This window comes from Euprymna scolopes, chromosome 40 (assembly GCF_053919585.1).
Source record: "Euprymna scolopes isolate OS-2025 chromosome 40, ASM5391958v1, whole genome shotgun sequence".
NCBI lineage: Eukaryota > Metazoa > Mollusca > Cephalopoda > Sepiida > Sepiolidae > Euprymna > Euprymna scolopes.
In genome coordinates, this window is record NC_136521.1 from 23,222,820 (window position 1) to 23,246,596 (window position 23,777).

At 32.8% G+C, this 23,777-nt stretch overlaps 2 protein-coding genes across 3 annotated transcripts in view; one reads left to right on the top strand and one right to left on the bottom strand.

The window, feature by feature from the left end:
• Window positions 1-299, bottom strand: part of LOC145265430 (nicolin-1-like) — a 69,021-nt gene extending 68,722 nt beyond the window's left edge. The window contains exon 1 of one of the 2 annotated variants that reach the window (XM_080121264.1): window positions 124-299. In XM_080121264.1, the coding sequence (XP_079977390.1) occupies window positions 124-273 (150 nt within the window). In that variant the 5' untranslated portion in view covers window positions 274-299. The remainder of the gene's footprint in view (window positions 1-123) is intronic. The other variant, XM_080121263.1, reaches the window with a different exon arrangement.
• A 128-nt stretch (window positions 300-427) lies between these two features.
• Window positions 428-23,777, top strand: part of LOC145265344 (F-actin-capping protein subunit alpha-2-like) — a 124,193-nt gene continuing 100,843 nt past the window's right edge. Inside the window, exon 1 of the mRNA XM_080121110.1 lies at window positions 428-576. Coding sequence (XP_079977236.1) covers window positions 538-576 — 39 coding nt within the window. The 5' untranslated portion in view covers window positions 428-537. The remainder of the gene's footprint in view (window positions 577-23,777) is intronic.

Below are 23,777 nucleotides of genomic sequence, written 5' to 3' on the forward strand. Positions count from 1 at the left end.
AGAAGTACCACATACTCAGCTGTTAACTATACTGTAGAATTATCGAATTAGCTACAGCTAAAAAAAGAAGCTTAATGGCAGTGGGCGAAAAACAAAAGAAAAAGTTGGATTGAAATAACCAACCTCTGGAGTTATTAAACTCGAGAAATTCACACGAATAACTTTATAACCAGAATTAAAATGTGACCACGTTTTGTCGACACCAATTTTGAGAGGAACTTGCAGGAAAGTCTGTAAGGGCTTTCGAACTGGAGAAGCCATAGCAACGAACATACACAAATAACTATGACACTTAAGTTAACGTTGAACTCTCGTCCGTGCGAGATTGGTATTACGATGTTGATGTTAATGCTCAGAAAGCAAAGAAAAATTAATTATTATTATGTTTGTAACCAAATGTAATTTAATAATACGTATTATAAATGACATGGAAGTTGAATAAAATAATGCCTGTAACATTAACAGTTTCTTTCTTTTCAATTCCCGTCATGCATCAGTCTCTACTGTGAAAGGCGTGTTCTGTAATTCTTAGGCGCAATGGCTGACATTGATGATCCAATTACTGATCGTGAGAAGGTAGTGTATTTAATTGTGTTTATTGTCGTGTTCTTTATTAACAAAAATATAATGCATTTAACTATTAATCTAATGTTGCCATCAAAAATAGAAATGACTATTATTATCTGTGCGAACATGGATTTTAAATATTTTTATACTTCATTGATAATGATACGTTTTCGTTTCGTCAAAAACCTTTCGCTATCATCTTGACATATAAATTGAATTTTCATAATTTAATTATGTTCTTTGAATATATTTAGTGCTATTTTTAATCTTTAACCTCTTAATAAATAATTTGTGTCATTATTAAGTTATTTTGCTGGTGTTTTCATGTTAACATTTGATCCTGTTTGTCAAAAATCTACTTCCGCTTAAAACATTAAACAGGCTTGGCTTCCTCTATTACTTTTCTTTCTCAGTTCGATTTAGGAAAAATATATTTATATAATTACAAGTACGTTTATTAAATATATTGCCTTTATAAATCATTATTTTCGTTAATATCTATTTTTATCTGTAAAATAATCTAACATTAACACTAAAGCAAGCGTTATTTTCAATATAAATGACTTTTAAATCGGGGATCAATTTTTATCTTTGCTTTTTTGATTATTTCCAAAGAGTTTATAGGAAAAAAGTCCGTTTTTTTTTTTTTTTTTTTAATTTCTCTATATTTTTGTCTTTTTTAAAATCATAATCCTGCCTTTTTAAACACAAAATGAATAAAAGATAAGTAAAACTTGTGTACTTTATTATTTTAATACTTTATTAAAATAATAAACTAGTCGGTTAATAATTGTCCACGCCCCCGAGCAGAAAAGAAGAGAAAAAAAGAATTTTCAAGAGAAAGAAAAAGTCTCGTTTCTGTATTTATTATATTTATGTGCATTCGTCATTTGTTTTGCTTTTATCAATAATGTCATAACTTTAAAAGAAAATATATCAAATATTTTATTTCATCATACAGACTAAATTCTCTTTGAATATTTGATCAGATGGATCTCAAAAATGTCTGTAAATTAATTTTCTGAATTCACCAAGTTTTTCATAATGATTTACAATAAAATTTTATTTTGAAATAAGGACGTTTTGGATTCCTTAGTTTTAATTACTTTATTAGAGAAAAGAATATCTAAATATAGGGCTTTTTCTTTTCTTTTGAGAATCTGGAGTGCCCCCCCCCTTCAAATACAAATAAACAAACTAAAAAAAAAACTTTCTAATTTTGCCCTCGTGTTTGACTGTTTGACTATTAACTATTTAACTATTAGGTTCTTCGGAATAAGAACGAAAATCGAAAGCCGCAAAATTGAATTTTCATTACAAACCAGTGTTATCTACTTAATATTTATGTCAATATTACAATATTATTACATTAGTGTACGTGCAACGTGCACTTTCATGAAAAAAAATCTGTGGTATATTTGTTTTTGATACTAATGTACCGCTTTATTTTTTATTTTATTATTTTTTTTTTTTAATTCAAGGTAAATTTTACGACATGCCCCAGATTATAAACACCCCAACTTCCCCATGTTAAGAAGGGCTCTCTGAATAAGCCCCAATCTCGAAAGCCATTCTTAACATGAGGTTGGAGGGGGGTATTCTGAAAGCCGTTCTTAACATGGGGTTGTTGGGGGTGTTTATACTACGCTGGGGCTGGTCGTAAAAAATACCAAAAATTTTTAAAGCGTTTAAGTTTGAAACGCAAGTTGTTCCAAGTACTTTACTACAAGTCACAATTGAGAAGTTGAATTTCCACCACACTTTGCCCTCGTAGGGGATGCATGTAAATAGGATCTTAAGATTCGACATAACATCTCTAAATACTGAACACACTTTATTGCTAACAAAGTTTCTGAGTTTTTTTAGATGACGTTTCATTATTCATATTTTAATTTTTTACACTATTCTCGTATTGGAAGTTATTTGCACACAATGATCCGTGGCGCAGTGGATATTGTACTTAGTAAAATTCTGTTGTAAAAGTACATTCCTGAAGATTGAAGGTTGAATCCTCAGTGCGAATGACCCCAAAATACAACTGCGAATTGCTTATGACTTCTGCCTAATCATGGCTGACAGAACAAGAGCATGCTATCTCCGTGGATTAGAGTTCGGTTCAAAATTCCGTGCATATTTGACAGAAACATTCCAGAGTTCGACACGATACACCTGAAGAAAGTCGGAGATTACATCGACCAAAACGTTATGCAAATAACACTCAAGATGAGAACAATAGTCCGAAGAATCCAAATATTACGAATTAAAAAACTAATTGGGTGTTTCTGTTTGGGGTACCTGTGCATACTGCATCTGTTACCGCGCTGAAATAACGTTATTATTTGGAAAGTCCTTAATATGAAGGAGGGTGCTTTGTAACTCTGTACTTTCACCTAACAATCCAATAAACAAAACTATCATAAAAATTGAGTTTGGTAAATTTTTACGACGTGCCCCAGCGTATTATAAACACCCCAACCTCTCCATGTTAAGAACGGCTTTCAGCTTTAAACACCCCACCCCAACCTTGAGAGACGTTAACATGAGATGTGGGGGGGGGGAGTAATCCGAAAGCTGTTCTTAACATGGGGTGGTTGAGGGTGTTTATACTACGCTGGGGCAGGTCGTAAAAAAATACCAAAAATTTTCGTATGTTAATGTTTACATGTTCATGCGTGCAAGGAAAATATTGAAATATATGTAAAATTTACGCTAAAATGTTACCTTATATAATAACAATGTTTTGTGAAAATATTGAATAAAAGTCGATGATAATATCGTTAGTTCGAGAAAATTAATTTTTCTTCGATACGCACTTTAGGGACTTTTTTTTTTTTCGTAAAGTTCCTGAATTTTTTTATTTATTTTTTTTTTGTTACATTTTACAATGCTTTTTCATTTAAAAAGCAAAAATAAATTCATGCGTTTTTTTTTTTTTGTTTTTTTTCCTTAGTATTTAAAACTATAACTTTAAAGGTGTTTTTTTTGTTTACACAAAATAATCGATTTCCAGTAAGATTTAAAAATTTGTTCATTAGTTAATGAAAATTTCATTAAAATTGGTTGAATTTTTAAGTAAAGGGAGGAGTGAAAACGTGGATACGTTTTGGACATCAGTCATTTTGCGCGTACCTAATTTTTTTCAAACCGTCTTAATGTTTTGTAGTAGTTGAAGAGACCTTGACTTTTTGACTATGAACAACCCTGTCAGTTGTGCCGTGTATCTTCTATTAGATGTTCCTCATCAAATGAAATTTAGTATTAGGACACTGTTCATCTTTTGTTATCGATCAGTAAACGAGAAATCTTTCTAGACCGAGGTAATTTTATAATTTTGTTCCAATCTAGTGCTCCACATTAAAAACCGACCGTGTGTAACTCTTCAGAAAATATCAAAGTGAACATATATATTCCTTTGCAATTGGGCAAATTTGCTTTGGTTTCATTGAAAGTTTTTTTGTACGGCAAGAGAAAATCTGGAATATCATCTGTAATATTGCCATCTGGACATCGAATAATCAATCCTTCTAAAAACATCCTGTGTTTATTTTTTGATTCTAATAAATTTTCTGATTTAAAATTTTCAAATGCAAGTATAGGCTGATTGTGACAATCGCTATGGATATAGGAGTTGGATTGACTTGAGGGCTTCAATATTTTAAACTAACAGGGAGACCCGGCGTTGCCCGAGATTGAATGATCAACTGAATGTTTCACTCATATTTTTGTCATTGAAATCTGTGAAATCGCCCATTTTTCAATCAAAGCAATTGCCTATTCTAATTGGGAACCGATCGCGATGCACTGGAAGCTTCACATTCCTCTCACAGTGACTTAATCCATGCTGCATTGTAGTATACATTGCACTAAAGAGAACCTACTGTTCATTTTATAAAATTATTTTTTATATATATAATGGCTTGAATTAATTGTGCTTTAAACAGAAATATTCGTTTATCATATCAAAGAACCTACTGTTCATTTTATATGTTGGGCCTTTCTGCTTGTGTGGTAATAAAACTTCTCAGATGCACTTGTGATGTTAGACTGTAAGGTGTTAACTTTGGTCCAAATCACCTGTTCCTTCTTTCATCGAATTATTTTGATAATCGATACTCATCAAAGACATTCCGATACAAGACCTATATATAAGAACGCTACTAGGCACATAAAGTACCTTCATGTGAGATTTCATAAAAATCGGACCAGCAGTTTTCAACTCACACAGTTGGAAATGACTTGTATACCATACATTACAACCATGTAATTCCTACAGATACCTACCTTGAAAATGCTGCTGTCAAACATGACAAAGTTATATGGAATAAGTCAGTGGCAACCTTGGTTGAAGTGAGTGTCCCTAATGATGGCAGTCTGAACAGAGCTGAAAGAGAGAAACAGGCCAAATATCAAGGTCTCATGTATGATATGAAAAAAAACTGGAATCTTAGGGAGATATCAATCATACCAGTTTTTCATGTTGAAGCAGTTAACAAATTAATACTGTATTTAACAAATTAATATGATGTATTAATTTGTTCTGTCACTGTTTTGAAAATCAGGAGTGATAAAATTTCACTGTTTTGAAAATCAGGAGAGATAAAATTTGGGAGCAAACCACTTCAAAGTCACGGGGCCTGTGGCGCAGTTGATAGACATTGTATCTCTACGGTTCCAGATGAGCAGTCTGAAGATAGCGGTTTCAATCCTACCCAAAGTCGGCCAGAGGTTTACTTGGCCAAAAACGTAGTGAGACGATAACAACTCCATATGGCAGTGATTGCTGAGAATGCGGTTGGGATTCGAAGTTCCTATCCGTCGCGGTTACCACCTAATGAAGGCCAGAGGAATAGTTGGCCAAAACGTTGTGAAACAACAACCAATAAAGATGAGAATAATAGTCCGCAATGAAATAAATTAATGAAAATAATCTGTTAATTTAAGGCTTCAAAATTATTTTCAAATTTTCCATGGACATGTTGGGCATATTTGTTTCCTTTATGACATTAAAAAGCTTTCTTGTTTTTTTTTTTTTTTTTTGTGGCTATGGAAAATTCGAAGTTAGTTTTGAAGTTGAATTTGGCAGCTAGAAACAATTAAAATTTGTAGGCCAGCATTGAGTATCCTGGTTCACAATTGTTTGTAAACATTTATCTGACTAACCATTTTAGAAAAAAAGTCTAAGCCTTGGAAACGTTTGTCTTTTCTAAATGACAGGAAAATAAATATCTTGCAAGTGTTCACAAGGATATTCATATAAAATAAATCGAAGTTAAGTAGAGCAAATTGGAAAGTTTTTTTTGTTTTTTATTTTTTAAACAGGAATGGGGGAGAAACGTGAAAGAAAAAAATTGAAATAGATTCGCTTTTTCTCTTAAATACTGTATTTAACAGAACGGTTTTTTCAATTTTATTTTTAGAGATTATATATATATTATTTATATATAAAAAAATATTTATTATATAATTTGTATATAAAATATTTATTATATCTAAAATATATTATATATGATATATAGTATTTATATATAAAATTATTTTTAGAGATTATATATATTATATATAAAAAAGAAATAAATTGGTTTGGAAATCTTAAGTAGAACGACCCATGGTGTAAATGTAGTATTATGGTAACTGAGCTAGGAATATCTTGGACATCTCAAAGATACAGTAACAATGATATCCATAGACCCTCCCCACATTTTTGATTGGCCTTGTGCCTAATTTTGTTTTGTAAACTTTGTTTTTCAAAATAAAGTATATAAATCAAAGTGTAGTATTTGTTCTCATAGTGCACTTCATCTATTCTTTCCGGTTAGTGATGAAGCGTTTTTTTTTTTTTTTTTTTTTTCAAATGTAGAATACCTCTTAAAACTTATTCTCCCAATAAAAATTACCTTGTATCTAACTCTGCCCTCGTAGGGAGACAAGTAAATAGGGACTCCTTTATGCAAACAAAAGGTCTAATAATAAATCTGCACTGCCACTTTGTGATGTGTATCATTTTACACCTGTTTCATGTAGCACACTTGTTGAGAGGGGGGGGAGCATAGCGGGTGAGTGGAATCACTTGGTGTACAGATACATATGTTCTGTGCATATGTACCTACATATTCTATCTCTCTGGTTCTGATTTGCTTTTTACTCCTCCCACTCACTCACCTTTCAAGTCATAGTGTTCATAGTGGGAAAATATCATTCACAGACCTGGTAAAATTAATCCCCTCCTCCAAACATAAGTTTTGTATCACTTATGTCTCTTTATGAAAATTGAAATCAAGATATTTCTAAACATGTCTTTTATAATTTTTAACAAAAACATGATTTTTTTATAGACAATATCTAAAATTAAAGGTCTTAAGACATTGAAATTCACAATATTTTGCTTAATTGATTTCTAGTGACTATGGATCAAATTTCATGCAAATCTGAAATGTTGGAATTATTTAAATGCAAGGTTGTCGATATTAAGCTTTTAAAAAGTAAAGTTTATAACACTCCAAAGAAACTGAATTTAGAATATTTATTAATTGCTGTTTAATACCTATAATTAAAATTTCACAATAATCAGAGGTATCTGAATTTTCACAAAAAGCTATCGCCTTTTGACTCCCTTTAAATATAGCTGACATTATCCAGCAACTATATTCTAAACTTCATAACTGTCAGTTAATTAGTATAGCATTGAATCCTGTGCATACAAATATATACATGTACCTAACTTGATAAATAGATAATTTATAAAAATTTCACCTTTCTCTGAAATTTGTCAGTTAATTTTGATTCCACTTATTCACTTAACATTTTCTCAGATTTAGTCCAATGAAGTAGAAAGAAAAACAAAAAACTGTCAAATTTGTATTCATTTTATCAATTTGTGTGTATCCCCCCCCCATCGACATCTTCTATGTCTTCTTACCAGTTGGTACGCTTTAGTTGTTGTTCAGAAATGTAGACATGTAAATGTGTGGCATGAGGAGGTTTCTCTGTCTTGACACACAATCACCTAAATGTAATTAGTGTACAAGCAGGCAGGCACACCATTTGTGTGTGGGTGTTTATTTGCACCTATTCCATTGTCTAGTGGTTAAAACTGCTGACTATCAATTAAGTGGTTGTAGGTTTGACCAGAACTTGAGATGCATGCTAGGCTAGCCATGATAAAGAGCTGTGATACTGCAAACAGTCTGTAGATGACATTTTTTTTTTTTTTTAATACTATAGCAGTTTTATATTATAGTTGTACTTGCTTTTATAGCAGTTTTATATTATAGTTGTACTTGCTTAGGATGTAGTGATTTTAGTCTTTAATTTTCATTTGTTTGCATTTTAAATCATGATACCGATTTATTTTGTATTTTAGCTGACTTATTTAAAAAAATTTATATTAGACATTGTTTAGTCCAGATTAAATTTTGTTTTATTTTTATTTTAATTGTAGCAAAGTACATTATTGTTGTCAATAACATGGTACAAGAAAGCAAATGAAAATTGGCTAGTCAAAACAAATTTTGATTTGTCAGCTTAAATGCTGCTTGAGTCTGACATTGAAAATCCAACATAACAATTTTTTAAAAACTTTGACCCCAATTTTAACCCCTTAACATGTATTGTTTTTGTCTCAAATCAAAATAAAAAGTTTGACCCATGTCCAAGTTACCTACATCTAAAATTTAAAGTGTTTAGACCCCAAATTAGCAGAGGAGTTTGGTAGAATCTGCAAAGGTCAAGTCTTTCAACTTTGACCTTGTTGCAGCCAAATTTTCGCCCCAAAACTTATTAAAATGCGTACCACATATCTGAATACCCATTATGTATAAATTTCAAAGGTTTAGACCAAAAATTGGCTGAGTAGTTTGCTAAAAATCGCAAAGATTAAATCTTTTGAACTTTGACTCCTTGGCAGCCAAATTTTCGACCTAAACCGATTAAAAAGCTTGCCCGATCTCTGAATACTCTTTATGTAAAATTTCAAATGTTTAGACAAGAAACTGGCTGAGTAATTTTGTAGAGACTGCAGAGGTAAAATTTTTTGAAACTTTGACCCCTTATCATTTATTGTTTTTGGGCTCAAATCAAATTATTAAGTTTGGCCTATGTCCAAGTAACCTACATTTAAAATTTCAAGTGTTTAGACCCTAAATTGGTGGAGGAGTTTGGTAGAGTTTTCAAAGGTCAAATTGTAGAACTTTGACCCCTTAACTGCCAAATTTCTGGCTGAAAACCAATTAAAAAGATTTTCCAAAACCCCTTATGTCAAATTTCTAATCTGTAGACTGAAAAATTGACAGTAGTTAGGTAGGGAAATGTTACACCCCCCCCCTACACACACACACACACACACACACACACACACACAATTTCACTTTAATAGATATACTAGCATTTCAGCCCGGCGTTGCCCGGGTGTTTGGATGTGTGTGTTGAGCAAAAAAAAAAAAAAAAGTAATAGTAGGAAGGCAGGCTCGAACCCGTATCGTGAAGGAGGAAAAGAATGGGAAGAAAACCTGATGTCTTTTGCTGTTACGACCACCGCCAAACCAGAAGTGGCGTAGGTTTTAATTAAGGCTGGACAATCGAAAGGAGTGGATGACTTTCAAAAATATCAGCGAAACCCTCCTTCCCCTGTAGAAAAATGCCCGGTTTAAGGTGAAGATATTAATGTTTTTAGCCAATTTTTCAATATTTGTCGTCTGAAAGGTCGAATTTCAAAACAATACTGATCTTGGTAAAATCCGTCATCGAAAGTTTTAGGCAGACATGCAAACATACATACATACATTTATATAATAGTAACTAAAAATTTTCGGCCAAAAACCGATTTAAAAGCTTGCCCTATGTTTGAATACACTTTTATGTAAAATTTCACATGTTTAGACCATAAATTGTCTGAGTAATTTGGTAGAGACCGCAGAGGTATTTCTTTTTTTTTTTTTTTTTTTTTTTTTTTTTTTTTTTTTTTTTTTTGTAACTTTGACCCATATTATGACCCCTTAAGATTTATTGTTTTGGGCTCAAATCAAGTTATTAAGTTAGATCCATGTCCAAGGAACCTATATCTAAAATTTCAAGTGTTTATATCCAAAATTTTCGGAGGAGTTTGGTAGAGTTCTCGAAGGTCAAATCCTTGAACTTTTACCTCTTAACAGCCAAATTTCTCACCAAAAACCGATCACAATTTTTCCAAATCTCTGTACCCTGTATATCAAATTTCGAGTCTGTAGACTATTGCGTAGGGAAATGTACATGCACACACGTTCACTTTTATGGATATATAGATAGATAGATTAAACAAAAATATACACGCATACATAAATATATATGGAAACAATTTTGTGTTCACTGTAAACTTTTTACGCAAATATTATGCAAGTATAAATCATGTAGAATATCTGCATGAATATAATTACATGTAATAGTTAACTAAAGATGATCATCCCATAAGAAAACCGAAAAAAAACTAATAGGGAATTAATTAAAATGAATGTTTAAAAGAATATGCAAATTAGCTAGATCTTTTGCTAGTGATTGCAATTCCACAACCCATATATAAGAAAATTGTATTTTCTTTTTAAATAAATAGAAAAGAGGGTTTTTAATATGAATATCAATACACAAAAAAGAAAACCGAATTTATAGGAGTATAGATATAGCTTGACTGGGTGTTATAGAAATTGATATGGCAGTAATTAGAACTTTCACATGAGGAATTTAATGACAAAGTTTTCTTTAATTCCATCTGACATAATTTTAATTTTAGCTTAAACAGGATTGCAATTGAAAACATAAAGATTAAACAATTTTTTCTGGAGTAGAATTTTACAAGAAATCTGGAGATGGTATTAGTAGTCGTTATTTTTATTTTTTTGCCATGAAGCTCATGTGTGTGACAAAGATTCATAAACAACAAAGACAATGTTTTGGTTTGATTTTAGGGATTAAAAAAAAAGATAAAAATAGTTTTCAGGGCTGGAGCATGGTTTCTTATATCAAATGTGAGCATGTGTGATTTTTCAAGTTCAAAGTGAGAATAGAGTAATTATGTTTGAAATGCTATTTAAAAATTGTTTTATGAACATCCTTTTTATTGCTTCCTCTCTTCGTTTCTAGATTTAATAAAGACTGTTTGGATAAAAGTTGAAACTTAATTCTTTGACACTCCAAAAGGAACATGAGAAAATGAATATTATGTTTTAGCTGCACAAAAGGATCATAATGCTTGACTGCAATTCAAATCAAAGTTACTTTTGCAGTTTAAAGGTTTTGAAATTACTAACAGGATGTCATACTGCATTAAATGCAAATCTGTTTTGAATCGATTAATAACTTAAAATGGCTGAATTGGTTTTTATTAGCTTATTCAAAGTAAGTTTTTTTTTGTATTTTAATCCAGCAATAATTACACTTGGATGCAGTATTCAAAATCAACTATTTATCCTTTTTTATTCTTTTCAACAAACATACTCTATTTGGGACTTGTTTCATTCTGACAATGAGTGATCATCATTACTTTACATCTCATTTTAAAATTTCACTTCTCTTTGGAAGTTATAGTTTTCTTTTGTAGATCAGTGTCTAAAGTCAAAGATGGTTCCTGTTTTGATGCTTCACACAAATCTTCATAGGCTTTTCTCTATGATTGGATTCAGATTTATACATTTTGAGCTAATCATAGGATCTTTTAATAAATTTTTTTCTCAATACTGCCTTTTTAGGGAGCTTTCCATTTTAATTAGATTTTTTTGAACTTGAAATATTTTGTAAATTACAAGCATTATATTTTTTAAACTTTTGGGTTTTGTTATGTCAAGTTATGATTGAATCTTACGAATACGAGTGTTTTCTCTTTAGTCTGATTTTCTTAACAAGTCTACAAACCTTTCTGCTTGGTCATTCAATCTTATTGTTATGGAGTGAGAGTTGCATATATTACCATATGATCACTGTATAACAAAATGCCATCAAAAGAAAACTATTCTCGTGATCTGACTTAAATTCATATTCACATTTGAAATCTAATCTCGACAGATACAGGTAATTCCTTTCTCATATTGCAATGTATATTTATTTTTTAAAATCTGTTTCTGTTCCCTCTAGAGGCTCACTATTTGTGCTATTTTCTTTGGAAGGAATTCCATTGGAAATGTATAGTTTTAAAGGAAAAGTTATCAATCTATGCAGATAATTCCCAGTATGAATCTTTCTGGGACTCAAACATTAGTAATTGATCTATTTGTCAAATATTTCAGGAATATATATTTTTTGCAAATATCATGCATAGTGCTTCTTTTTCTATTTGGTTATTTTTTTTTTCTGTTGCTAATGTTCTTGATGTGTGGAATACGTTTGTTGTATAGTAAAACACCATAATCTTACAAGTAACTAGCATAATAATCATAATGTATGTCTCTTTTCTTAAGATCATAATAAATGAGAAATAAGTCGGTATTAAAACTTTCATTTCTTTTGACATTCAGGAAATCACCCCCGTTTTGTATCTGGGGTAATTTAGTTAATGCATGTATTCTATGAAGAATACATACATTAACTAAATTAATTACTCCAAATAAAATTTGCGAATTCCAAAACGTATGCAATGTTAAGACGTTTCTTGAAGGAAGCATTTTTTATTGCTGTAGATCTAGTTGGATCTTTTCACCAACTATGTGTCCTGAATTGTTAAAAAAGTTTGCATTGATCAATATTTAGATTAAAATTGTATATCATAATTTTATTAAATACCATTTTCATACGATTAGTGTTATTCTCAACTTTTTTCTTGAGATATCAAGATATGCTACTACAAAATTTGTCATTCAACATGGCATCCACTATTTGATTCCTAGCACTATTTTTATACTAATGTAGTCTATTGAATTCATGTTTATAGTCAACAATTCTGTACAGTTTTCTTCAAATAGCATTTGCAAATATGCACGATGGATCAAGTTTTGAGAATATTTTTCCTCCATTTAATTTTGAAAAAATATCTTCAAGGCTGGGTAAGATTAAATCCAGTCGATTCAGTTTGAATGTATTAGCGTAACTCTTTCAAGATGAGATTTTGTTCTGGTTTCTCCTTTTGTGCTAATGTTTCATATATGCTAAACTGTTCTCGTGACTCTTGTTAAGAATGTAAATCGTTGCTATCAACGCAGACTCATATAAGTGAATCATATTACCAAAGTGGAATAGTCATTAGTTGTGAGAATTTGAGTTGGCTCATTATCATATTCAGTTTAACATTTGTTTTACATGCTACATGTTGGATCGCTTATTAGAAATACTTCTAAACAAATCGATTTCTATCCTGGTCTTCATTTACCTCCCTTTTTCTTAAATCCTTCCTTCTTTCCATGTATTCCTTATCCTACTCCTATCCACTGATCCTATTACCTTAACTGTTCTACATGCACTAACTCAAGCACTTTAGTCTTTCAATCTGACCAAACCAACAATCTTCTAGTTTGCATACATTTCGATATCCTGTCCGTCCAGATTAAATCTTATGAGGTTTCAGATCTAAGCCTGACTTTAAAATTCATATTACACATTCATCATTCGCATCATTCTACGCATGTCCTCAACTCTAACTAGCTAGGTTTCACTTCCATACATCATCACACTGCTTATACATGCTCCATAGACTCTTCCCTTCATTATATTATAACAATATTTACTGAAATTACGTATAGCACAGATGTAATTGGGTGATTATAATGATAATCTTCAAAATGATTTTTCTTATGTTATATCTTCTTCTTGCTAGGCTGGTAGATCCAATCGCAACTAGTAAAAATATGCGACCAGAGGGTAGTTGTGTATGTGAGTGAGTATGTCAAACTAAAAGTTAAAAACCTATGAAACTTATAAATTTGGTATTTTTTTGATTTGATTTTGGATGATTAATATATATAAAATTAGTTTTCATTTGTTGAGTTAACTGGGCCAGGCTTCCTAAGGGGTGTTTTGACCACATCCAATGTGATCTATTATATCAAGGAGAATTAAATGACTTGCGAGGAATGGATGGGTGTAGAGTGAGGTGAAAAAACGAGGAAGAGAGAAAAATAGATGGGTTGCAAGAAGTAGAAAGATAGAAGGTATAATAGATATCACGCACAAACTTTTTTTTTTTCATGGTGCCAGCCAACACAGAGACTAACTGTGCAAATGAATCATATTCATTTTAGTAAATTTGTCTCGACTTTGATAAAATTTATATCGTTAGACTGGCTATCATAAAAATATCAATGCAACTATCTATACCATAATAAAGTAATACTATGTTGAGCATTCCCTCTCCTCCTTAAGCTTTTATCAAATGCATTGCAGAATGTTGCTTCCCTAATAGCTGGAAAATTGCCTCTGTGGTATCAGTTTTTAAGAACTTTAGCAAAATAAGTGACTTGCAAAAATTATCACTCTGTCTATTTCACTCTTCACTTCTTTGAATAATGAATCAATTTAGTGATAGATAACCACCTTAAACATGTTGAACTTCTTTCTCTTTCTGACCAATAGTATGTTATTGATATCCCACCATACACTGAATTAGATGAAATCTCCACGATCTTTGACATTTGGCATGAAATTCTTCTCGATCTTATTGGATGAATATTAAATATAATCAAATCTTTCTCCACTAAATTAAAGATCTAAGTTCTTAATAGTTGTACATCTAATAAAAAACACTACATCAATGTGGGTGTACCTCAGGAGTCGATACTAGGACTTATATTATTCCTGATCTTTATAAACGACATCAACAATTCAATCACATCACAAATTGATGCATATGCTGATGACACCACATGCTATTCCCAGCAGGAGCACAAATCAAATATTCATACATGCAAGGCAATAGTTGAATCGTTGGAAAATGACCTCCAGTCTGTAGTATAATGCAAATCAAAAATGGATGCTCGCATTTAATGCTACCAACACCAAGCTCCCTTCCTTTTAAAAAAAATACTTTTCAACTATCGATTATCATGGCTGATAGCATCCTCTCTGAGAGTTTGTTTAAATTCCTTGGCCTGACATTCTTGAGTAACATAAAATGGAATAAGTGCATAGAAGATACTGCCAAGTGTGCTGCAAAGAAGGCAGGCTCCAACTATTAGGTTAGAAAGCTTCTCGCACCCACCAGTATTCTAGATCTCTATAAAATTACTACTTTGCATGTAGTATTGTCACGTTTGACCAATCACTTGCCTCTCCTTGTTGGACAGGATATTAAAAATACTTTTTAACCAGCCTGCACTGTGTGCCAAGCTTCAACCCTTCTGGTATTGTTGCGTCCTTTGTTTTACAAGTATTTTTGCAGAAAGGGTTCCAATGAACTTACTACACCTCTATGCTCCCTCCTATCACTGACCTACTTGACTAGCGGCAATATCCTCTCCATTCATTGTTCAATGCTGGAAGATTTTCTACTTTATTTCTCTCCTTGGACCACTTTAGAATTCCCTTCCTGCTTCCCTGTCAGCACATAATTTAAATGTAATTTGAACAAACATTTTGCTAGCAAATGCCTTTTTTGAGGGTGAACAAAAGTTAAGAAAAATTTAAATATAAAGAATCGATAATATTAAATAAAACATTTTAACTTTAATCAGATGAATATTAAAAATAAAAATACAATTATTTGTTCAGCGATCAATTCTCAACTAACATTCTGGCAACCTTTCAATTTCTTATGCATGATTGCAAGAATTGTCAACAAAAAAAAAAAGGTATTGTTCAATTACTAGGGAGAAACATCTTACAGATTTATAATTTCTCTTTATTAGTGAATGTTATTTAAGTAAACTGTTCAATCTCTGGGAAACATGACCTATTTATGTGAAATATTTCTGATGTAAATCTGGTAGTTCTGCATTCCAATTGATCCAGTCGACTTTTTTTGTACAATGCAATTTTTATATTCATTCAGATTGATCTTTTTGAAATCCTTCAAATGGGAGTTAATTTTTCACAAGAAATTTCTCTTTATAATGTTAGATATGTTTATATATTTGTACAGGATTAACTCCTGAACTAATTAACCAACTATTATAAATTTCGAAACACTTGTAAGGTTTCAAATGTGAGCTATATTTAGTTTTATGCAATAGGGATAAAAAAGGGATGAGAGCCTTTCATAAAAATTTGGAGACCTTTTGAATTTTGTGAAATTTAACAATAGATATGATATCCAGTAATATTCTGATTTCAGTTTCTTTGAGGTATTTTTAGAGGACATAATATGAATACAACTTCCTATGTGAAATATTATTTCAGATGTGTATTGAATTTAATCCATAGTCGTTAGACATCTATTTAGGATGACCACTTGAATTTCATTGTCAAAAGACATCTGTAGCCTTAAATTTGACATATTTCCTAGAATCAAAATCATGTAATGGAGTTTAATCAAAATTGGAATAAGATATTAGTAGTATATCTTGAGTTTTTTAATCCTTGTAAAGGGACATAAAACTGTTGCAAAAATTTTATATTAGAACCGGTATTCTAGTATGTGTGTGTGTGTGTATATATATATATATATATATATATATATATATATATATATATATGCTACTGGTACCATGTGACCCAGTACTACCTGCCTCATGGCCGGGTCACCGGCGACTAAACTGGTTTCCCCATCAGACTTGTTTGGTGAGGAGGGTGGCTAGTCTCCCTGAAGGATTAAAAACAAGACCTTCCAAAGGGCGAATGAACCCTTTTTCAGGGTCAACAGCCAACTAGCACCATGTGTTTGTGTGTGTTGGGGTAGAGAGGGCTCCCGTAAGCCGTGGTGAAGGCAACCTTTCTAGGAGAAGCAAATCTCTGATTTAAAAAACCAGAAAGCGGGAGACCAGTACCCGCATTAAGCTTGTCTGCAGTTTAACGTTGCTGACCATCTTGCTCTTGCTTGTTGCTGGATCTCAACATTTTGAACCGAGAGAGAGACTTAGCTGTCGTACAAAGCTAAGACTCTGTAACATCATCTGTGTACAGATACTCCCTCAAGCATTTGTCTATTAAAATGGCCCTGTGGCGATGGAAGTCATTTTTGGGCTCATGGACTTCACGTGTCTGAGAGAGTGACACTCGTCTAACAAGACGTTGCAATCATCATATCTATATGTGAGGATATGTTCAATGCTGCGGTGCCAAACAACTTCACAAAAATGCATGTATAATGTGAAATTGTCAAGGAAATGAAGAGTGTATGATTTTGATATACATGTGTGTATGTAGATGTAGTTTTAGCAAATTTCTGGAAGTATGAGGATTTTAAAGGACAGTCAACAACTGATGCAGGCATTCCATGCTGTAACAATTTTGAGTGTAAAAATGTTTCTGAAAATCCTGGAAGCTTTGGTTTTCTGACTTTGCAGGTATGTCCCCATGTGTTAGACATATGAAGATCAATAAGTGAAATATTATTTTTCAAAGTATGATTCATGTTTCTTCAAGGTTTCTGATTTATGTCCATTTTCAGATAAATATTATTCACCTGTTTCGACAAAATTGCTTCCTACTACTTCTTGGCCTTCTAATATTTTATAAATATATCTAATGTATTGGCCTCTCGCCTACATTTGCTTTTCTCCTACCAAAAAGAAAAACAATAGCACTTAAACTATATCACTAAGCTAACCCAAAGTTCAGATGGCAACATTTCCTCCACTACACCAAAAATTAAGAGTTAAAAAGTAATTAAAAACATTGCTTGCTTCTGAACATTAAAAAAAAAAAAATCACAATGAATTTCTTTTTTTTAAAAAAAGAAAAGTTTATACTGTTTGTTGATTACTCAGGTAGCTACTTCCATCACAATTGTGAAATTTCTGTAAGGATTGAAATTCTTAAAAGAACCCTTCAAACACCTAGATTTCTTAAAACAAAAATTGGTTGAATATAAAAATAGTTGGTATTGATTTAGTAAATCTGACATAAGTTCTGTTTTTGTATTTTTGTTAATCACTAAAACAATATCTGTCCTTGAGACAAAACAAATATCTCAAGTTGACAAACAATATTTCAAGTCTCCTCCATGGAATCTTTTGTGGTTGATTTAAACGAATTTCATATTTTTTGTTTTTTATAAATGATTATATCTACAATTTGTCAAGCACTTTACAATTATAACCTCATAAAGAAAAGTTTACTGTGACATAAAAAAACAGGCATCCGATTATTTTTTTGATCAATCTTTGAAGTGAATGTTTCAATTATTCAGACTACTGTTCTCGTTTTGAATGTTGTTCTCATAATGTTTTATCCTATGTAACCTTTGACCTCCTTGACGTGTGTCTTGTAAAACTCGGTAAATCTTTACAGAATTTCAAACTGAACTGTTAATTTATGGAGGTAGATTGTTCTTGTTGTTCCATCATCCATGACTGGGTAGAATTCTTAAATAATTCTAATTATATTCTTAGTGAGGATTGAAGTGGGCAGTGTTCTACCAAGATAAATACAATTTGGGGGAGATCGAGGACAATCCCTGTCAAAAGGCCACTAACTTCTCATCTTGGCAATAATAGGCCCCCCCCCCTCTCTCTCTCTCTATCTATCTATCTATATATATATATATAATTTTGTTTTTAAAATATAATTATCCACTGACATGTGTTTCGTCTTCTGCTGAATCTAACCAATAATAGCTTAGTCTTTGCAGCATCGAATGTTACCATTCATTTATATTCCCATTTCACACAGACTGGAGACCTTCCTCTAAGGTTTCCTTAGATATTTGTTTGTTTTCTCCTCATATCTGTTATGGAATAATAAAGGTCTAAGGATCAACCTGAGGCACCTCCGCATTTATATCATTTGACATACAACCATTAAGGAAAAGGATTTTTCTTTTACAAATGTTTAAGTATTCATCCATTAATACCCTAATACTTAATTTGTATAAGAATACTATTGTGCCATACCCTGCCGAAGGCCTTAGATATATCTAGGGCTACTGGCTTAGTCTTCTCTACCTTATCTAGTGCATAGCATATACATTCAAAGATGGTAGTTAGGATATCTACAGTAAAATGGGCTTGCCTAAATTCACACCATTTGTCAGAAAGAAGTTTAGTATCTATGAGGTAATGGACTAGTGCTTTATTAATTAAATCCTCAAAGATTTTGGCAAAGAGTGATGATGAATGGGATGAGTCAGTGAAAGAACTGACTCCCCCATTTATCATCACTCTCTAGTGTGATTCCTATTGCTTTCCAGTCGTCAGCCTTCTTGTAGTACCTTGCCGTCTTCAGCAATAGCTCTTCAACTTAGTCGAGAGTTTAGGGTCTATCATTACTACATGATCAGCATTCCTAAGTGGGTAATGGGCATTTTTTACAGTTCTTGGGAACTGTTGTCAGAAATAGGTCTAAAAGTGAGGCTTGCTGATCCTATTGATCTGGAGGACTGGTCAGGAACAGTAGTCTGTGTCAAAGAATGGGATATAGAAAAGTTGTGATGTTACGATCTCTCTGGGACTAATTGACCCAAATTTCTTTTTTTTTTTTCATTATGTTCCACCTCCTTTCTATCTGCTTTTATTTTAAAACACTTTTCTTGTATATCTCTTTGCCTTTCACCATCTCTTGCTATTAACATAAATTGACTACTTTATTAGAAACTGAAAACTTTTTTAAACTTTTTCAATTATGCCTTCAAACATGTTTTAATATTTTTCTTAAAATTGAACAGAATTTGAATTGGAGACATGGGATCAACTACAAATAACTAAAGTGATATTTCTCTACTCCAAAATTGTATTTTTACAATTTTTCACTAAAAGCTACTGTAAATAAAGTTGTAAAAGCTTTCTTGTATGTGCTCTCTACTCACAAATAATTTCAGTTTTTTTACCCACTTTATTACTCAAGGAGAACAGAAAAATGCTTGATTCATTAAAATGCTGTTACCCCTTTAATGATTTTTGACGAATTTACCTTCCAATTTCAATTTCGCTGATTTTTAATGACGCATGCTTTGTCTGAAGAGATTATTTTTAGGTATTTCTGAAATTCTGAGTGACACATTTTCCGAAGGTGTAGCTGGATATATAATAAAAAATCTTGTTTAAACTGAACACTTATTTTTATAAACATTAAGGAGGCATTTATATGTACCAAGACTTCTTTGTTTCTTTCGCTATTCTGATCTGAAGGATCAGCTGCATTTGTGTTTAGCTCTGATTTTGTCTGTCAACTTCATCTCGCAACAGTTCATTAGGATTTAGATCTGCTGGTTGATGCAGCTAAGACATCAGTTGAACACGTCTCCTAGAAAAGATATTGATAGTCTACTCTATCATTATTTCAATGGAAGATGCTTAACTAAGCTCTAATCTCTGCTTCCTCTCTGTAAGAGATTCATGAAACTTGTTTTTCTATCACAACGAAAAAAATTTTGTGTTAGGCAGAATTTCCACAACAAAGCTTCTTCACAAGAACTTCCCATTTATGAAACACATTATTACAAGACTGCTTTCCTGCAGAGTTGCCTTAAAGTTGAATGTTAGCAAATTCCTGCTATGAACTGTTTCCACAAGTATTTGAACTTGATCAATCTCAGCAGTTATTCTTAATCTTTGATGGTTCTTCATTCCATCTCGTTAATCCTTATCCTCCAGTGACTTATGGGTCCTGGATATGACCTTAAACTATATCCAGTGGGGAGGCCCCAGCTTGCGGGCTTTGGGGAGTGTGGAGCCACCCTTTAATTACCATTGCTCCCAGGTCCACTCTGACCCGGAGTGGTAGTACCTGTTAGGGTCCCAACTATGGGTTAAATAGAAACTGATTTGAAAACAACAAATATATTCTATTAAAGTTTTTCTTCAAAATCTTTGGATTCGGCATTAAATAACCCGAAAAGGGTTGATATGTCGTAAAACAACCAACCAATCCAGTGACTTATGGCCTTAATAAGTGCTGATGAGGAAACTAGTATGCAAATTGAAAATAATAATGAATATTTCTCGGCCCTAAAATATAATTTTTTTTATTTTATGCTTCACATCTGAACATGTGTCTAAATATGTGTTGGCTTTGTAGATACTCTGAGTAATCTTCCTTGAATTATATCCAAGTAATTTTTCCTTAATTATACTAGGCAGTGAGATAATGCACTTTCTTATGCTGGAAATGAAAAATATAATTCCACCCACATTGGGAATGTAGAAACCGAGTATCATTCTCTTTCTAACTGAGGTTCCAATATCGCCTGACAATCTTGGTATGCCTTTTGCTAATCCTGGTGACAGTCGTTTTCAGACATCTTCTTTTCTGGTTGCAGCCATCAGTCTGCAGAACGTCACATACATTGTCCATGCCTTGTCATTCATTGACCTCGGCAATGTTCACTCTTTTATTTATCATGTATTTATTATTTGCCTTTGATTATCTGAGAATAAATGTTTGTGTAAATCTAAATGTTTCTTGTTACCATTTTTCTTTTTATTCCAACTGCATGTATGCTCAACACACAAAATGGCAGCTGCATGTCTGGGAGAGTTCTTCAAACATAAAATTGACATAAAACATTTTTTAGCTTCTACTTTCAAAAGTATCTTAATAATTATGGACCCATGTCCATAATTATTAAGAAAATACCAAATATCATTAGCTACACAGCTGGCAAATATGCCTGGGAAACCCTGGGTGCAAGTGAGATACAGTTGCAATGGACTGTTAGAATCTTAAAAAGAGTATGTAGGATGCCCCATCCCCAACTAGAACAAAATAAGAAAATTGAAAAAAAGGATAAAGACATTGTCCCCAATCAGACAAGGTTATGTCCTTTTAAAATCATGTAATAAACTTTTAAAGTCTTTGTGTTACGATAGATAAATACTTCTAATTTAAAAACAAGTATAACCCCTCCATCAAAATTTATGATGGTACGGTAGATATACTTCGCCTGTGTTTACAACTAATGTATAAAATAATGTCTAAATCAGTGAAGTGACTGAAAAACTGAAAAAAAATCAAATAAATTAAAAAGAAAATTAGATAAAAAAAAATGTCACATTATGAAATAATTTTTTTTTTTGAGGGGGGGGGGGCATTAAAAATGAGGATGTGGCATGTGACTTGCTATTTATTTTCTGCTTTCTCCAAAACATTTAAAACAATTGTCTGGCAGTTTTTAATTGCTAATTTTTATGTGATTGGACAAATATGTGTAAACATTGGTCTTTATCATAGAGTGGAGGTTTCACTTCTGGCATTAAAACTGAATGCAGCTGAAATTTTTTTTTTTTTTTTTTTTTTTTTTTTTTTACATAGGCATCACCACATTATCAAGGCCCAGAGGCCACTCAAGGATAAGGGTTAAAGAGTGTACAGTAGAAATTGGACAATATAGTAATCATTAGTTATGAAAATTTGGTAAATTTGATAACTTATATGGAACGGCTCATCAAGAACTTATTTACTTTAGACTTGAACACAACCATATTGTAGTTAGCCGGAAAGCAGGAAAACGGAAGACAATTCCACAGGCGTGCAGTTCTAAGAAAGAAGCTTTGTTCATGGAATCTACGTTTAGGTTTAGGCACAGATAAAGAGTGGGGGGAATTATTGATAGTGTTTACAGCTAGAAGAGTGTTTCTTGTGAAAGTTTGGCGAGGGGGGACCATAGATTGAAGCTCAGTCGAACACTTTCCATGAAAATAACGATACATCAGAGACAAACTCGCAACATCTCTTCTGTGAGATAGAGGTTGCAAGGAGGAGAAAAGGACATCTCCTACGAGGCTACGAAGTCTATTTTGAACTCTATCAAGGCAGGACAAGTCCTTTCTAGCAGCTCCTGCCCAGATGTGGCAACAGTATTCCATCCTTGGATGTACCTGGCTCTTATATAGATAGAGAATAGCATCAGCAGTGAGATATCTACCGGATCGATAGAAAGATCCCACCATTTTTCCAGCGGCCTTGGCAACATATTTGATGTACGTGTTCCATTTAAGATCAGGAGTAATGGTCAAGCCCAGAAGCTTGTCAAAACTTGAGGCCTCCTGAAGACGAGAGCCATTTATTTCAATTGATGCCAAATGTGGATTAGAATGTTGATGTAAAGAGAGAAAGCTTGGTTTTAGATGCATTAAAAGTAACCAGCCACTCCTTTCCCCATTGTACTACATGCTCAAGATCAGAGGAGAGAGAATTGGAGAGAACTTGGTCGTTTACTGTCTTAGATGTGCTACCATAAATGGTAGTGTCTACAAATGATGTAAGGATGTGATTTGGAAGATCATTAATGTAGATCAGGAAAAGAGTTGGGCCCAGGATGGACCCCTGAGGGACACCGGCATTAATACTGTGAGCTTCTGATTTTTGCCCCTCAACTACTACTCTTATGAACCTATCAGAAAGAAATGATTTAATAATTGAGAAGACTTTTCCAGCAATACCATAGCTAGCGATCTTATGAAGTAAACCTTTATGCCATACCCTATCAAAGGCTTTAGATATGTCAAGAGCAATTGCCCTAGAAAGGTTGCCTCCGTCGAGAGATTTGCTAATCCTATGCGATATAACTGTAAGCACATCTGCTGTAGATCTAGCAGAACGGAAACCATATTGAGTGTCACTAAGGTTATTTTTGTTGAGATGGTTGATTACTTCTGTATTTAACACAGATTCTAGCAACTTACTCATGACGCACAGGAGACTTATTGGCCTGTACTGAGAGGGGGATGAGCGATCACCTGAATTCTTAAATACAGGGCATACTGATGAGATTTTCCAGGGAGATGGGAAACTATTCTCCTTAAGTTTTTTGAGTACTATAATTGGAATACCGTCAGGGCCAGTTGCTTTACTGGAATCAAGGTTTTTGATTAGCTTGGCAACATCACGTACAGATATACGTATATCACATAGCGTGTTTTCTGATACAGGAGGAAATATTGGGGGTTGGCGGCCTTGGTCGCAAAGGGTAGAATTAGCTGCAAAGTTCTTGACAAAGAGTTTGGCTTTGTCTGATGCTGACGAGATTACCTCAGGTCCATTGATAATAGTTGGGATGGAGCACACGCTTCTGTTCAGGATTCTGTTTGCTATTTTCCAAAACTGGTGGGAACCAAGCCGCTGCTCAGCTACTTTGGACTTAACAGATTGAGCATACAACTCTCTTGCGTTCCTTATTACTTTCTTACAATGGTTGCTGGCAGTCCTGAAAACGGCTTTAGTTTCCATAC